Source organism: Lithobates pipiens, unplaced genomic scaffold (assembly GCF_037356315.1).
Source record: "Lithobates pipiens isolate NorthernLeopardFrog02 unplaced genomic scaffold, aLitPip1_a1.2 Scaffold_18, whole genome shotgun sequence".
NCBI lineage: Eukaryota > Metazoa > Chordata > Amphibia > Anura > Ranidae > Lithobates > Lithobates pipiens.
The window spans coordinates 470,891,119-470,909,069 of record NW_027507758.1 but is presented as its reverse complement, the minus strand read 5'-3'; the positions used below and the strand labels follow the sequence as shown (position 1 = coordinate 470,909,069).

General features: G+C 43.0%; 1 protein-coding gene across 1 annotated transcript in view; it reads right to left on the bottom strand.

Annotated features, from left to right (window-relative positions):
• Positions 1-17,951, bottom strand: part of ACSL3 (acyl-CoA synthetase long chain family member 3) — a 112,179-nt gene that overhangs the window by 35,609 nt on the left and 58,619 nt on the right. The window contains exon 4 of the mRNA XM_077488310.1: positions 4,001-4,110. Coding sequence (XP_077344436.1) covers positions 4,001-4,110 — 110 coding nt within the window. The remainder of the gene's footprint in view (positions 1-4,000; positions 4,111-17,951) is intronic.

Sequence of the window (17,951 nt, the reverse complement as noted above, 5' to 3'; positions counted from 1 at the left end):
TCCAAAATATACATAAAAGACCACAGACTGAAGGACTGTGCAGAGACTGTTTAGATATAGAGAAAGTACAATTAGTATAAAACAGAATTTGTATATATGGGCTGTTAAAGCTTGGAAGCATTTAGCTTACAGGAACGTTAATACATGAAAACAAAAGAGCACCTTCAGGTCAGAACACTCAAGGTACAGATAGGACTGTTTACATGAAATAGAACATAGCTGTACTGAGTGAGCACTCAGCAAGAATAATTCAACTGGTGGATTCACAAACAAGTCTAAAACAAGGCAAGACTAACAAAAGCTAGCATTCAGCATTGCATTTCACGTCTAACAGACGCCAAATTATCTTCTTTATCAAGTGTCTGAAATAAATGACGTCTGTGCTGCCTATAGTGATCAAGAAGCCCCTTTCATGTATTTTTTTTTTGCCAAATATTAAAAGTAAGTGAGAAATCTAGTTATAGTGGACAAAACAAAAAGCCAAGTGTACTAGATGGCCAAAAAGTTAGAGGGGTTTTCAAACTAGGCGATAGGGAGGAGGGTCCAGAGGTAGAGATAGTCAGCGTGAAACATATTCCGCAGGGTAGTATTGGGGGCATTAGAGATAGGTTGATCAAAGCACATAAACCTAAGGCAAGTATAGTAGAGCAAGTCCTAGTTGCAATCTCGGAACACCCAATAAGAGGATAATATGCGACCGGCCTAAAGTACGTGGCAACTTTAGCAATGCCAGGAGGAGGATTTGGTGGGAATTTCAGAGACCTGGTTCAACAGCTCTCATGATTGGCTGGCAACTAGGGATGAGCTTGGGTGTGTTTGCATACTCCACGTGCAGAGCCCACCAGGGAGTCGGCAGTGAGATATTGCCCGATCTCTGTAGAAGTGCATCGGGGTAATGTCCCACTGCCTGTGATTAGCGCAGTGCTGGGCCGACTCCCTGGTGGACTCTGCACGTGGAGTATGCGAACACACCCAAGCTCATCCTTACTGGCAACCATTCAAGGGTATACCCTTTATCACAAGGATAGAGGGTAAAAAAAAATATAATAAAAAAAATGGGGAGGGGGTATGCCTATATAAAGAATAGTGTACAAGAGAATGTGAGAGATGACATCACTAAGAGAGTCAGGGAGGAGGTGGAATCCTTATAGGCAGTGCTCCAAAAGGGAAGAAGCTAAGGGGAAAATACTGGGAGTAAGCCATCTCTATGCGATCTCCTATCACAATTTGGATTAGCAACAAGGATGGGAAGAGTTATAATGGGGGGGGGGGGGGGGGGTTTAATTATGCAGACAGAGTGAGCAGAGGGAACCACACATTCATCTAATGCCACATACACACGCCCGGACTTTGACGGACTTGGTCCGGCGGACTGGAATCCATCGGACAATGCGAACATGTGTGGGCCCCAGCGGACTTTTTCTTCCCAAAACTCCGGCGGACCTAGAAATAAAACTAGCTTCAAATCTTTCCAACTGACTCGAGTCCGTTTGAAAATTCCGGTCTGTGTGCTAGTCCGGACGGACTAAAACCAACACTAGGGCAGCTATTGGCTACTAGCTATGAACGTCCTTATTCTACATCATTACGTTCGCATACGTCAGATTTTTGGAGTGATCGTGTGTGGCCAAATCTGTTCATTTGAAAGTCCAGCGGATCTCAGCTGCAAAGTCCGTCGGATTGTCCGCCGGACCAAGTCCATTGAAAAGTCCGGTCATGTGTACGCGGCGTAAGGCTCGCCAGTTCCCAAATGTCTTGCAGTACAAATTTATGGGTCAGATGGTAGACGCACCAACTATAAATAAAGTGTTGCGGGATCTACTGATTACCAACAATACAGACCCGGTCACGGATGTGGAAATGCGGGGAAATTTAGGTAACAGCGATCAGATCACAGGTCAATTGGCTTCAGTATAAATCACAAATAGGAAACAGAGGGGAATACATAGACACAATTTCAGAAGAGCCAACTTCCCTAAACTACAAGGCATAAATTGAGATAAAACCTTAGGAGAGATGGGTTTGCTTTAACCACTTAAGCCCTGGACCATTTGGCTGGCCAAAGACCAGAGCACTTTCTGCGATTTGGCACTGCGTTGCTTTAACTGACAATTGCACGGTCGTGCGACGTTGCTTTCAAACAAAATTGACGTCCTTTTTTCCCACACAAATAGAGCTTTCTTTTGGTGGTATTTGATCGCCTCTGAAGTCATAGACCATAGGTTTAAAGCTACTGTCTTCAGATGACTGGACACTGGAAAATGCTTTGCTGGGAACAGCCCAGTACATCTTTGTATAACCCAATTTCTGCCCAATTCCATGGAACTCCAGTTTTGTAGTAAGCAATAAAAAGGAGAAACAGAGGACAGGCAGGACCCGGCGAGCAGCCGCGACTTGGCCAAAAAAAAAATTCTCCTTTTTTTTTTTTTTTTTTTTGGTTTTTTAAAGAAAAAAGAAAAAGAAAAAAGAAAAAAGAAGAAAAAGAAGAAGGAGAAGGAGGAGAAGGAGGAGGCAGCTGGCTGGCATTCAAATAGATCAAAATCGCCAATCTGGGGGCCCAGGAAGTGATCAGACCCCCTTAGCTGGCTTGAAAGGAGAGGAGAGTGGAGCTTCTGCTGTTTTCAGCGTCAGAATGGTGAGTGCTCAATACAGCCTCCAGTGGTGACACAGACATGGACAGCACAACACAATACATGGAAGGAGAGATAATCTGGGGAGATTATATCTCCTTCCATGTATTGTGTTGTCATGTCTGTGTCACCACTGGAGGCTGTATTAAGCACTCACCATTTTTTTATTTTTTTTTTATCTCTGACAAACCCTGCTGCGAGGAAAGGTAGGGGTACCTTTCCTCGCAGCAGGGTTTGTCAGAGATAAAAAAAATAAATAAAAATAAAAATCTTGGCCCTTCACGGTAGGCTCCAAGACCTTGAAAGGAAACATTCAGGAACAGGGGTATACTCAGGTAATCCAGCAATACTGGACCTGCAAGAGGACCCTGCCAATAAACTTATCGGCCTTACTACCAAAAAGTACTGGATCCCAGGGCCCAGCTTTAAAATCCTTCGCATGCAAAATCTCGTGTCTTCGGATGACGAGGCCCAGGTACCGTTCATTTAGTGCATTACGGAGACATCAGAACGGATCCGGTCAGGATGGCTGGAGCTCAGTACACACATCCTTACACGTGCCCAACACCTTAGACACTGGCGAAAAAACTGAGGACTCCCAGTAATGGGAGGGGTTACATGGGGGAAGTTCACACCTTAAGGGGCGTGCCAGTGTCCAGCATCTGATATGCCGATATAACCCACAGTAATTACTATGGCTCTGTGTCCCCTGATGCAAGAAAAGAAAGGCTCCTTACAAAAAAAAGGAATTGATAAAAAATAAAAAGAGAGAGCCAGACAGGAGGAAGGCCAGGATGTGGGGAATACATTGTTCCTTACTGAGCACGTTTGCTGTGCTGGGTCTCGCAAGCAGTCAGTCAAAAGTAGGCCTTCCAGATGCGATGGTACAAGGAAATTTAGCATTAAAATAAATGTTAAAGATACTTGTCAGTATCTTCCTCTGGGGTGCTGGTCTTCACGCATATCAATTAGTTGAAATATCTCCTAAACATGCACTGGAGTCTGTCGTCCTGACACACTGGGACCATGCTGCCGATGTAAGCTGAGCTCCATATGTGGAGCTCAGATTACTGGACAGGTAGGTGTATTTTATTGTACGAGAGATACGTCTCGTTTCTTCTGCAATAGCCTGCCTGCTCCGTTGAAAAAAAAAAAAAAGCCTTCAGTTCTGGTTTAAAACAAAATATGCTGCTAATATGCTAAGGTCAAGAGACGTTTACATCTCTCCACAAGTCTAAGTGGCGATTTTTGAATTTAAGTTGGTCTCTACACAACAGGAATGTTGGGGCTCTACAGGCACATCCTACAAACTGCTGGCTAAAAACATGTGTAATGACCAGCACACAAATACTTGACTGCATGAATATTACCTTTAATTTTGATTGAAGAAGCTCCTTACTGGTAATTATGTGAGTTACTTCGGTTTCTGCAAGCCCATGGGCAATAGCAGGACCACCCAACGTGGAATACAATGTGACAACTACAAAAAAACAAAAACAAATTATCTTTTGCTGACATGACAGAAACAGCAACATTTGCTTAATACGTTGGCCAACCACATATAGTTTTATTAATAAGCAGAGCAAAAAAAAAAAAAAGTTAAAATGTTACTACATGATAATAAGCATTATGAGTATTGGATCTGCGTTAACTTCACTGTCGTGGGTGCAGCACTTCGTCTAATGAACTATGGCAGCATCCTTCTATACATATTTCCCGGTGTTTTCTAAATGGCTTAAAGCAGATCTTGAGGTTTTGATTTAACTTAAAAATCTTCATTTGAACCAGCTTAGTCCAAAACGAACAATGTATTCACGAACAGAGGCAGTAGCATTGTGCCTTGCATAAACTGTATGTAGACCCTGCTACCTACAATTTACATGAGCTTCCCAACCCACTCCTGGAACAAAATCAAGTTGGGCAGAGAGCTGCTCAGACAATCCCAAGCAGCTTTATATTCTATGAATAAATTACAAATGGTTTCTCCGATTGGCTGAGTCACAAGACTACTATAGCACTGTCTAAAGCACTGTTTAAAGATTGTGGGAGGAGTTTTCATTCTATGAGGTTGAATGACCTCTGACACTGTCTGGACAATGCTGATTGGCCCTGTGCTGATCACATGCACCCTCCCAAAAATAGAATAAAGAAAAATAAAAAAATAAATAAAAATAAAAACACACTAGCACTGAGCATGTGCAGAGTGCCTCCAAGGCTCTGTACTATCAGGGGATGGATTTGGGACAGTGAAAGGCTCAGAGAAGCCAGAATCAAACAGCCTTTTTATACACTGCAAGGTTGATGCCTTCGGTTCCACAGTGAGTATAACAAGCATGCTTTACTGCATGCACAGACCAATTGTACTGTCGTGGGTTTAGTATTAATTCTATATCACCGCCAACAGTTAACGTAGCGCTTTACAATATAAAAAGTGAAACAGTACAGTTACAATACAATAAATAAAAATACAAGAGGGTTAAAGTGTTTGTCAACCCCAAAAAAAATAAATAAAAAAAAAAAAAAAAAAAAAAAAAACACCCCTAATACACAAACTGATGTGTAGCCTGACTCCAGTAACTCTTACCAGGACCTGTTTTAGAGTCAGTGGAAAGAGGCCATGTACAGCTGCTCCAGTTTTAGTAAATACCCCTAGTAGATTCCATTAGGCTATTTTATTACTGCGAGGCTAAAAGTTCAAAGACATTTACTTTAAGAGCCAAAACTCCAAATGCTCACTGGATCAGTTGGCCTGTAAGGTATATAAAAACAGATCCACTGAAGTTGTTCGCTTTCTGAGAATTAGATATACTGAAAACCTTCATGTACGATAAAGTGTTCTATTTTAACCCTGTCTTGTAAAACCTTGGGAATGGGGCATCAGGCCATGGTCCAAGCACTGTGCTGGAACATATTTGAACTAATGTGGACCAGCTGCTTGAATTTCCATGCATGGAGGAGAATCCAAAGGACTTGTATGCACACTTTTGTTAGCTGAATGCAGATCTGTTCTGAAAGTGTTCTTTCTCCCCCGCAGAGAGGAAGACACCAGAGGACAGCAGCTGCACTTCTGGCTGGGAGAAAACCAGTGTGGGACAACAGGGAAACTAAGAGGCCTCAGTCCATTTCTTAGAGGCCAAAAAGAGGCCTCAATCAAGACCAGGAGAAGGTAAACAAATCAAGGCTACCTAAATGTTCTCATAAGAGGTATAAGACAATTGTTTCACATGGTGGAGCCACATTAGTTTCACTAGACTGGTTTTATCAATAGGCTTTTTAAAATATCTTTTTGGTCTGTCTGTAGATACTCTGAAAGTATTACTATGCCTCAATACCTGGATGAATGCCACACATCACATTCTAGATTAGAAAAGAATCACGCATATATCGATGCATCAAACTACAGCTTCTATAGAATAAATGAAATAAAAAGGCTTAGGCTCCTTTCACACGGGGCGGATCAGTGATGATCTGCCCCGTGGATATCCGCTTGCACAGCGGCGATCGCCGGAGCGATCTCCGCTGAGCAGGGATAGGACAGGTCGGTCTCTGCACACTGCGCAGGTACAGACCTGTCACAGAGCCGCTCTCCCCTATGGGAGATCGGGCGATGATGGACCGCAGTGTCCGTCATCACCCGATCCGATGACGGATGGAAAAATAGCTTTTTCCTCTGTCACACTTTTTCGGAGCGGGTCGGATGTCAGCGGACATGTCACCGCTGACATCCAACGCTCCATAGAGCTCTATGGAGCATCCGTTCAGGTCCGCCTGAAAAAACTGACAGACGGACCTGAACAGATCGTCCATGTGAAAGGAACCTTAAGAAACATTTGAAAATCACTAAATACAACCAAAAAAAATAGTTATGCCTACTTTGCAAGTAATAGTTAAGCATCACATTTGAAGTACCTAAAACCCTCAAACATTGCGTCTCGCCAAACCCTTCCATTCTACTAACTGGCAGAGCATAAAGTACAATAATTCTATTGTATCCTGCTGTGACATGATAGCTGTCCTGGCATGACCAGGACAGTGAAGACCTGTGGTGCTGGATAGAGCGGTGGAGATTTAAAAAAATAAAAAAAAAATAAAAAAGGAACTTCACTCTCTCAGTCAACACCAACTATTTGTAATCCTTAAGCTGCTAGCATTAGTAAATAGTAGGGTTGCACTGATCCCAATATTTATTTTTCCCCCTATCAGCGAATAAGAGTATGGATACCTTTGTGCTGATACAAAATCAATGGGCTCAAATTGCACTGCAAAGAATCGCATGAGATTTGAACAGTAATGCGGTTTGATTCCTGCCCAAATTGCATGTAGTTTCCCCCATCGCTTTTGTGCGATACCAGTACAGAAAAAACAGGTAAGCACTCTGAGAAGTGCAGCAATAAGCAAACAGATTAAAAAAGTTATCACAACTAACAAGTTAAACGTAGGGTTGCACCGATACTTGTGCAAATACTAGTATCGGTACCCGTGCACATGCACCGATACCTGAAACCGATACTTTGGGGCTCGGCTCTTTGAGCGGTTAGCCCTTGTACACACGGTCGGAGATTCCGTTGGAATGTGTCCGATCGGAGCATTTTGTCGAATATTCCGACTGTGTGTGGTCTGCATCGGACTGTTTCCGTCGGACCAACTTTTCCAACTTGCAGGAAATATTTTCCGACAAAATGCTCCGATCGGACATACTCCGATCATGTGTAGAGAATTCCGATCGGACAAAGTGCCACGCATGCTCAGATCAAATTCCTACACCAAAGCTATTGGCTACTAGAGTGAACATAGTCCCGTCGTAACGAAATAACATCATGTCGGATTTTCCGACAACTTTGTCCGACCGTGTGTATACAACAGTTTTGGACAAAATCCGACGGATTTGGTTGTTGGAATCTCCGACCGTGTGTACAAGGGCTAAGAGTGTCTCCTCAGCTTTAAAGAAGTCCGGTAACTGGAACTGTCAAAAAAATAAATAAATAAAAAGCAGCCGGTGTTGTGACAAAGTGTTTGCCTATCGCATAGTGTCCAAGCCGTACTGTGCAGGCACAGCGCTTGCGCAGTATGGGGGACAAGGAGAAGCCGAACATCTCTGAAGAACAACGGTGCGTGCGCACTGAGTCCAGGTTGAAGCCCCACCATCCAAGTGAACATAGGGTTGCTCATAGTAACAGGGCCCCTCGCGGGCTCGCTTTGCTTCGGGCACGGCCTCGCTTCACTGCCCGTTTTTTCCTGTGCATGCGCAAGGCGCTTTGTGAATGGCCCCATTGCCTTCAGGGACACACACGTCCCAGAAGGCAACGGGGCTGCTCGCCGAAGAAGAGGAAGTGCCACGGAATAGGAAGCGGCAGATTAGGAAGACGCAACTGGCGTTTCTGGTAAGTAAAAAAAAAAAAAAAAAGTCAATTTTTTTAAGAATAATAAATGCTTTTTTAGGGTGGCCCTCCGCTTTGAGTTTTCACAATCTACTGAATAAAAATAAAAAAAAATATTGAGTTACCTGTAAATCCCATTTATTGGAGTATAGTTGAAAACAAGCTGGATATTCAGAGACTCTGGGTTACAGGATGGTACCATCAAGTGATTGGGCACTGGCAAAGCACTGCACATGTCCCTTTAACACAAGCCGGTTATCGGCTCTCTTCTCCCCTCCTCACTCTGTTAGCGTAAGGATAACCAGCTTGTGTATACATCGTGATTAGCAGTCATTGGAGACAGCTGATCACGTGGTAAATGGCCGCTGTGATTGACCCTTTCCACCGATCTGTGATCAGCTGAGATTCACCCCCTCTAGACATTGGTTATAACCTTCCATCTTAAAATAAAAAAGTTTTGCCTATAGTTCTACTTTAAGTAAAAGCCACAGCAACAACTACATCTAAATGGCACGTGTACCAAAGCTGTTTATTCTTTGCTCCAATTAGCCATGTCAAATTTTCTGTTTCTTTCTGAGCCTTGGACTGTCATATACATAACATCCCTAAGGTACAATGTTCTCTTATTTGATATGGTTATTGCTGAACAAATCCAGACCATGTTTTTTTTAAAGATGATAACTGAGGTCATTGGATCACACAGGCCATGCACACTCCCTTTAGTTTTATTTATTTCCATGTCCATTACAGCAGGCATACTGAGATGGGAACCCAAGGCAAACACATGGCCAGAGCTTTTCTTCCTGCTTCTGCTTTGTGAACTGCTGGGATTTAGTGCTAAACCAGCAAGTGGCTAGATGGTTCCCACAAGCTGTCTTAGCTCACTTCTGTGACCCAGTAACATAAACAATTAAGAATCGGGGAAGCCTGGGTCCATGCTTAAGTTAATGTGCATTATGTATGGAGTGCACCCTTCACAGCCTGGAAAGTAGTATTGCAGCCCTCTAGTCATAACTAGATGACTATTCATATAGGAAGGCTTCACATAAATATTCCTATAAAAGTAGCGAAGGCATTTGGAAGTGCATACACAACCACTTTCAGGCACCATCTCAAGGTTCTCAATGACTGTTCATCTCATCCAAGCATTTGTTTCCAATAGAGAGAGGCGAGGAGCTAGCAGGAAAGTCACACTGGGCTGACAACAAACGAGTAAGGACGTTGTGGAAATGACGGTAAGACTAGAAATAGAGGCTGTCGGTACAAGGCCAATCTATTATATTTCTGCTGGAATTTAATGTAACAATCTGGTTAAGAAGGTACCAGCAACCATACTGTCCAATTGGTATTGAGGCTCCATTTTTCCAACAAATCATTCATGGCAACCAGCAAAGTTTAGAGTGCCACAGACTCAACAAATGAAGAATTGCACACACAAAATTTGCATTGTGGTCCTGCATGGTCACCATCCAGTCACAAAGACTTTCCCTTAGGACTGTAAGTGGTCTTTTCAACACACATTGGGGGTTATTTACTAAAACTGGAGTGTGCAAAATGTGGTGCAGTTCTGCATGGTAACCAGCTTCCAGGTTTTTGTTTTGTTTTTTGGTCAAAGCTCAACTGAAGAAGCTGAAGTTAGAAGCCAATTGGCTACCATGCAGAGCGGCACCAGATTTTGAAATCTGAAGCTTTAGCAAATCAATCCCACCATGTAGACATATGGTCCACTATTAACAATGGAAAACCAGGCTTGAAAATTGGCATGCAGTCATCTCTGGTGGTCATGCACATAGACAGGAAATGCTTGGAAAGAGACAGCAAGGAATCAGCAACAATAAAATGTGACAAGTTACAAAGGAGAAAGAGGCAGGGAGGCAAGGCAGAAAACTGCATCCTTGCCTAGGTGAGGAATAAGGAAGTTGGGTCAAGTGTTTGGTGAAAATAAACAAAAAAACAAAAAACACAAATGTGTAAAAAGGGAAGTGTGGGAGGAGGGTCTAAAATTAAGCAATCTCTTAAAAAGAGTGAAGGTCTGCCTTATGTGAAAAACACCCATGATGCATTGTAAGCTTCAGTGATGGCCAGTAATAAATGTAGGGCTAAAAATTAACAAAGAGGCCATTCCAAAAGTTGAACAATGTTACAAGCCAAAAATGTGAATGGGATGATTGGAAACAACATATCCTTAAAAAAAATATCCTAAGTCAAACAAGTGCAACGAAGCCCTAATTCTGATTATACAAGCGCTGTGGCTTTTCCAAGTCTGGTAAGGTTAAATCATATGAGAATTCTGTGGACTTGCCAATGTTCTATACTGACGTCATGAGGCTGACAGAAGGAGAGGATGCAGCTGGAACAGAGCACTGTGCTCAGGCCTAGCCTCTCAGCCAAGGTGCAGATAGTGATTTCTAAGAGTTCAGAAACATCCATGAGTGGCTTCATAAGCAATGCCTTCCTGCTCAGGAAGCTGTATTACAGATGTGCAAATAACGCTCTGATTGAAGGGGCCATGATCCCTTAGGAGGAGCGCACATTCTTATTGTTCTACTCATTGGTATACAACAAGTGGAAAGAAATAGCACTCTGCACGTCTGCCTTAAGTGACATATATCCGGAGATGTCAAAGAATGGATCCCGGTTCTGTCATCCTTGCCTGTTTATGGGTCGTTTTCAGACAAGGGCTCATATTCATGGAACTTAATTATGATATAAAGTGCTATTCCCACAATCCACATTGACACTGATGAGACAGTCATAGTAAATAGAAGCTTCATTCCCAATGAATCGGATGAAATTCAAGCCATGGATGGCCCTATTAGAACACTCACCCAACATCCTTCAATTCAATCCAGAAAAATTGAGGAGGAGTCGGGCAGAAAACTTTTGGCTGTACAACAGCTACATCCACAGATGCAGCCAACGTTTAGACAGCCGCAGGGACCAGGAGAGCTTCCAGTCAGACTAGAATCCAAACTTGCCCGAGCTCATTCATATTCAGTATAAGCCCACTTGAACAATCGCACCAGGAAACAGAAAACGGTCACCTGTTCTGCATCGATCATTAGCGTCAAAGGCATTCTTCATCCCACACATATGGGTGAGGTGATGGTATATTGTGATTCAATAAAATACATGCATCGCCCCCTGCTGAGCAGCTCAAGATACTGTTGCCCACACATCGATTTAGTGTGTGGACAGCAGCGCTTTGGGCTGTGGACTACTGTGAACAGGCCCTAATGCTGAAGAGAAATCTAAAGCCATTTATACATGGATTAAAAAAAAAAAAAAAATTGGCTGTTTTGGTCCATATACAGGTAGGCCGATTGCACCCAAATCGATCGACTTGGGTACAACCAGCCTGTCGGATTTTTTTATATTTGATTCCTGACGATGGCTATAGCTGCTAGAAGTAATCATCATGTTCTGCTGGCCAAGAAGGCTCCCCACACCAACCTGCTGGCAGAACACAATAGAGCTGCGGGGAATCAAGCAATTTTCTTCCACCCATGATGAAAGGAAAGAAAAAAAAATAAATAAATAAATAAATAAAAAAAACACACACACCAGAGTAATCTTTGGGTTTTAGACACTGGGCCACAACATGACAAAACCTCCGTTCCTTCAATTTGTATCTGGTTCAAAAAAGAAAATGTGCACAAAAACACATTGTAAACCACAGCAGTGATACAGATTTTAAAATTCACAAATAGTGGTATCATTTTCAAGAAGTGACAAGGTGTTATTTACACCACTGATAAATCTCCCACAAGTAAAAATGGCAAAAGCACAGGATAGCAGAAACTAAAAGTCCATACACACTATGCCAGCACAGGAGTGGCGGCCATGAGTTTTGGAGGAGACCCTGCTGCCTGTGGAATGGGTTTATTTTTTTGGCAACCAAACAGAATTTGAATAGGAATACCACACCTCAAACACAGCTCGGCTCAGGGCTGTGTTGTGACTCCATTCCAAGTCAATGGGCGTTTGATGGTACTGCAAGGCAACAAAGACATGATGTGGAGTATAACTTTTTGCCATAGTTGGGGGTAAAACCACCGCTCAAATTACCTATTTTTACTTTGCCACAGTCAACCATGTCAACAAGCCCTTAATGTGCATTGCATTAGGAATTACATTTGTTTAACTAGGCTTCAATTGCACTAACATGGATTAAAAAGTGCACCATCAGCATTTTTGTTAAAGAATAGCAACACTGATCGTGTGTTTCAGTGTGTCGCATTGTGAGGATGTGTTGAGCTGCCATTAAAAATGAATGGCATTGCATATTCTTCAATACAACTTGTCGGTGTGAACATTCCCTGACCTAAGAGGTATAGGAAAGGTAAAATTTGACCACCATACATTCTTTCATTTTAAAATATATGTGGGGATTTCTAATCCTACCTACTGTAATCTTTTTTCCCCATCTAGAAGGCAAGACATAAGGCCACCTCTGATCCTGCCAGTTAGGAAACCGGATGAAGCCTATAGCCCCTTACTTACAGCTGCTACAATTCAATTGTATTGTAGGGCTGCACCTTACAGTGGGCCTGTACTTAACAGTGCATCTAAACTCAACAACAAATGGAAAAAATAAAAAATAAAAATGTATTTGAGTTTACATTAGATGTGGTAGCAGAATTTGGTTTGATTTTTCAGGAGTTTTCCTTTGTGTTCACCTGGTGATCCTGCCAGTATCATACTCTCCTAGAGTAACAAGGCTTACTCATCGTACTATCTATAGACAGGCAGAATTGTCACCCTTGGACAAGAGGTATGTTAGAACTGCAAAACATCTCCCTCTTCTGTATTCCACAAAGAGAGCTGGGAACAATACTAACTGCTGAAAGCATGGAGCGCAGGAAGTCATCAGCTCACAAGATGTTTGGAAGGATTAAAGCGGGATTCCACCCTAAAGTGGAACCTCCGCTGATCGGATCCCTCCCCCCCTCCGGTGTCACAATTGACACCTTTCAGGGGGGAGGGGGGTGGAGATACCTGTCAAAGACAGGTATTTTCACCCACTTCCGGGCATAGACTCCCGTGGGAGTCTACGCCATTTCCTGCCCTGCCGCGCTGTCTGCTGGGACACACACGGGTCTCAGAGACAGCGCGGAGATTTCCTACTGCGCGGCGCGCGCATGCGCAGTAGGGAACCGGGAAGTGAAGCCAATTCGCTTCACTTCCTGATTCCCTCACCTAGAATGGTGGCGACAGCAGCCGAGAGCCGATCGATCGGCCTCGGCATCGCTGGAACCCGGGACAGGCGAGTGTCCATTTATTAAAAGTCAGCAGCTGTAATATTTATAGCTGCTGGCTTTTAATATTTTTTTTTTTTGGTGGAATCCCTCTTTAAGTTGTTTTTTGTTTTGTTTTGTTTTTTTGCACTTAAAGTGATTTTTTTTAATTTATTTATTTTTTCTATAAAAATATCAAAGACTTTACAAACATGTTATACCTACCTGCACTGTGCAGTGCAGTGGATTTGCAGAGGGCAGCCAAGATTCCTCCTCTTCTTGGGTCCCTCTTCGGCTTCACTAGCCCCTCCCCTCGAGTGCCCCCACAGCAAGCAGCTTGCTAAAAGGGGGACCTGAGCCTAGTCACAGCCCTGTGTCCATTCAGACACTGAGCCCCGGTTCATCCCCTCACCCTCTCTCTCCTGATTGGCTAACTGACTGACAGCAGTGGAAGCCAACGGTGCCGCTGCTGTGTCTCAGCCAATCAGGAGGGAGAGTCTCGATGGCCAAGGCACTTGTGGACATTGCTGGATAGAGATGGGGTTCAGGTAAAAAAAAATAAAATAAAGTCTGCATTTACAACAACTTTAAAGCAGAGCTCACCCCAAAGAGGGAAGCCCCCCCCCCCCCAATGGCATGTAATTTTTATTGGGGGGGGGGGGGGGGGGGCGGAGCAGGCACCTAGTTTTGACAGGTACCCGCTTACTCTTCCACTTAGATCGCCTAGGCGGAAGTTCTCTCTCCCTCACTCAATACAATCTTCTGGGGCATGTCACAGGTCCCAGAAGATTGCCCGGCCATTAAAGGGGTTGTAAACCCCTCTTTTTTTTTAACCAACAAGTCATACTTACCTCCACTGTGCAGTTTATTTTGCAGAGTGGCCCCAAACCTACTTCTGGGGTCCCACAGCGGCGCTGGTGGCTCCTCGCCGCATCGAGTGTCCACGTTGGAGAAGCGCTCTGCCTGGTGGACACCCGTGCGGGCGCACTTCTGAGTCCCACATCTGTGTCCATTCACACAAAATGCAGGATTTGACCCCCCCCCCCCCCATAGAATGCATTAAGGTTAAAAACCATGAGGGTTTACAACCCCTTTAAGGAGGTGCAACTCGCACAGCCAGGTGCCCATAGTTGCGATATCGGCGAGAGGAGAGAATCAGGGGTTGGGGCGACCACATCACAGAATCCTGCGACAGGTGAGTGTGACCAAAAGATAACAAAACAGAGGCGAATTATTCGAGTTTATATACACATTTTAGTATTCACAGCTACCACTGCTGGCCAAGTTATGGGATCTGGTGGGTTTAGTACTGAATCAATGACCTGGAACAACTTCACAGCTGCAGCTACCTAGAGGTACTCAACATGTCTGCCATTAAATGCCTGCAGCTCTGGTTGTGTGAGGTTTTTAGTTTATAGCTGCTAGTGATGGAGTTGTAAAAAGGTAGAAAACTGGGACCTTTACCACCTTTGTGGTATAAAAACCTCAGAAAGTTCTAGATCTTGGGCACTAACGGCTAATTTCTGGCCAATGCAAAAAAAATAAAAGGTAAAGTGTGTGTATGTAATCAAGCTCGTCAAAAATCGATGCAGCCATTAATGAACCAAAAAGCGAAAGTATACTTAAGATGCGCAAAAAAGCATGTCCGCCATTATTGATCAGGGTAAACAGACAACGGGAACACAGAAAGAGCCGAAAGACAGGCTGCCCAGATTAGCACAAAGTTTTAGTAAAGAATATGTGTGTTTCTAGGTCAATGCATCTTCCTTGCATTTAAAACAAAAAAATATAAATAAAAAAATAATAGCAAAACTTCCAAAACAAAAAAATAAATAAAACAAAACCCCACACAGACCTACGTCATCAGGATCCAATGTTGATGACAACAGTGAGGCATGTCAGCCGTGTACCCTGCAGTCGCAGCAGTTTCCGTGTTGAGGGAAAAGGCTAGGAGTGAGAGCGAGCACGTTTCAAGAACTCGAGGAAGGCTCAAAGACCTCATGCCCTGAACATGCAGCTCTCCCCCTCACATCCTGCTGCTGAGCCCTTGTAATACTGTCCAATATGGTGGGAAAGCTGGAGCTGGGGCGAGTAGGGGGCTTCAGTTTATTTATGTTATATGAAGAGTCAAAGGCTACATAATACAGCCTGAGGGGGGATGGTCGGTTCCAGGTTTCTCCAATATCCGTATATATCCGAAGCAAGCACACATCCAGTGGAAGGTAGGAAAAAAAAAAAAATTGACTATAGTGAGGAAAATAAATTTGATTCCCTGCAGATTTTGTATGTTTTATCCACTTGCAAAAAAATAAAAAAAATAAATGAAGGATCTATACATTTTTATCAGATGTATTTTAAAATGTTTGTGACAGAATAGCAACCAAATATCCAGGAATAATAATAATAAAAATAAATAAATAAATAAATAAAACACCACCACAGAATACAAATGTTATACACAGAGTTGGAGTTCAGTAAGTAAAATAAGTATTTGATCCCCTACCAACAATAATTCTGGCTCCCAGAGACTGGCTAAATTATGTGCTCATGTGGTATACAGATTAGTCCAGTGAACTTAAGAAGGTTCTCCGAATGACAACCCGTTATATGTATAAAAAGACACTTGTCCACAGAATCTCTCTTCCATTCAAACCTCACCATTATGGACAAGAACAAACGCTATCAAAGGATGTCAAGGACAAGATTGTAGATCTGCACAAGGCTGGAAGACACTACAAGACCATCAGCAAAAAAACTGTTGGAGCGATTATTTGCAAATGGAAGAAATACAAAATAACCAGCAATCAACAATCGCCTCATGGAGCAAGGATGATCATGAGAAAAGTGAGGGATCAGCCCAGAACTACACAAGTGGAGCTTGAGAATGATCTCAAGGCAGTAGAGTAATGACCACAGTCACCAAACTATTGGTAACACAATACGCTGCTATGGATTGAAATCCTGCAGCGCCCGCAAGGTCACCCTCTTCATGAAGGTACATCTACAGGCCTATCTGACGTTTGCCAATGAACATCTATATGATTCAGAGACAGATTGGGATGAAGTGCTGTGGTCAGATGAGACCAAAGCTTGAGCTCTTTGGCATGAACTCAACTCGCCATGTTTGGGAGGAAAGGAAATGCCAACTATGACCAAGCATGCCATCCCTACAAACAAGCAGGGAGGTGGAAACCTTATGCTTTGGGTTTGTTTGTTTCTCTGCTAAAAAGGTATAGGCTGACTTTGCCACATTGAGGGGGCTAATGGACCAGGCCATTTATTGTAAAATCTTGGATGAGAACCTTCTCTTCAGTGTTCTGGCTGAGAGAAGGAGTCATGGATGGGTCTTCTAGCATGACAAGAACCCAAAACATACCGCCAAAGGCAACAAATGAGTGGCTCAAGTAGCACATTAAGGTCGTGGAGTGGCCTAGCCAGTCTCCAGACCTTAATCCTATAGAACATTTATGGAAGGGAGGTAAAACTTTGAGTTGCCAAGTGACAGCCAAGAAATCTTAAGGATTTAGAGAAGATCTGTAAAGGATAGTGGACCAAAATCCCTCCTGACATGTGTGCAAACCTGGTAACCAATTGCAAGAAATGTCTTACCTCGGTGGTGAATCCCTTGTTAACAAACACAAAGTACCAACTCATGTTTTGCTTGGGGATCAAATACTTATTTTAGTCAACTCCAACTTATATTTGTATCATGTGTTTATTTCTGGGATTTTTGGTTGACACTCTGTCTCTAATATTTAAAATACACCAATGATAACAATTACAGACCCTTCAGGTATGCAAACTTACAAAATCGGCAGGGGATCAATTTTTTTCCCCCCCACTACTGTATTAGGCTAAAAAAAAACAAAAAAAAACTGTTGAAGTAAACTCTCCCACTCTGATGCTTCTTTTCCTTTAGTTCATTATAAGTCAGTCATTATCAGACTATAGCCACTGTAATCCAGCTCAAATCATATATTACTTACTGTTTAAAGAAACTTTAGGGGTTAGGCAGCACCATCTTAAGTATTGTTGTTTTTCGAGTCCACTGTGGAGTGTATTTCGGCCCTTACATTGAGCACTTCCTGTACTGTTAACCAAGCCTCCTTCTCAAGCCAACGTTTCTATGGCAACCCCGCTTCCCTGTTCATAGATTACTTGTTTATTTCATAGTATTTACTTGTGCCGATGTCTAATGTTTGCCCTTGTCAGGCTTATCAGCTTCAGCTAAGACAAGACTGCAGTAATGGTCATGTTTAGACTGTATGTGAGGCCACATGGTGTGTAGGAGGAAGCTCTGAGTGATTAGCAGACTTCAGTGTTGTGCTGTAGGAAGTCCTGATAACAGATAGATAAAGACAGAGTGTTCCTTAAATCAGGGGAGATCTGAGCATGCTCAGTGACTTCATTCTACAGAATAACAAGGATTACAACAATACTAAGCAAGTAAGGAGATATCTACAAGCAGTGTTCATTAGAGTTTTTTATGCCGATTTACATGGCACAAAGTTGTGGGGGAGGGTTTACAACCACTTTAACTGCGGGTGCGTCTTTGCTGCTTTTTGATGTATTTTACATTCATTTCAATGGGGAGGTGCATGTTGGTGTGGTTTTTGTACCCCTCCCAAAAAAAAAATGCCGCAAGCAATACTGTAAAAAAACGCAACGCACCCGCAACTGATCAGTGCGAAGAGTTCCATAGGATT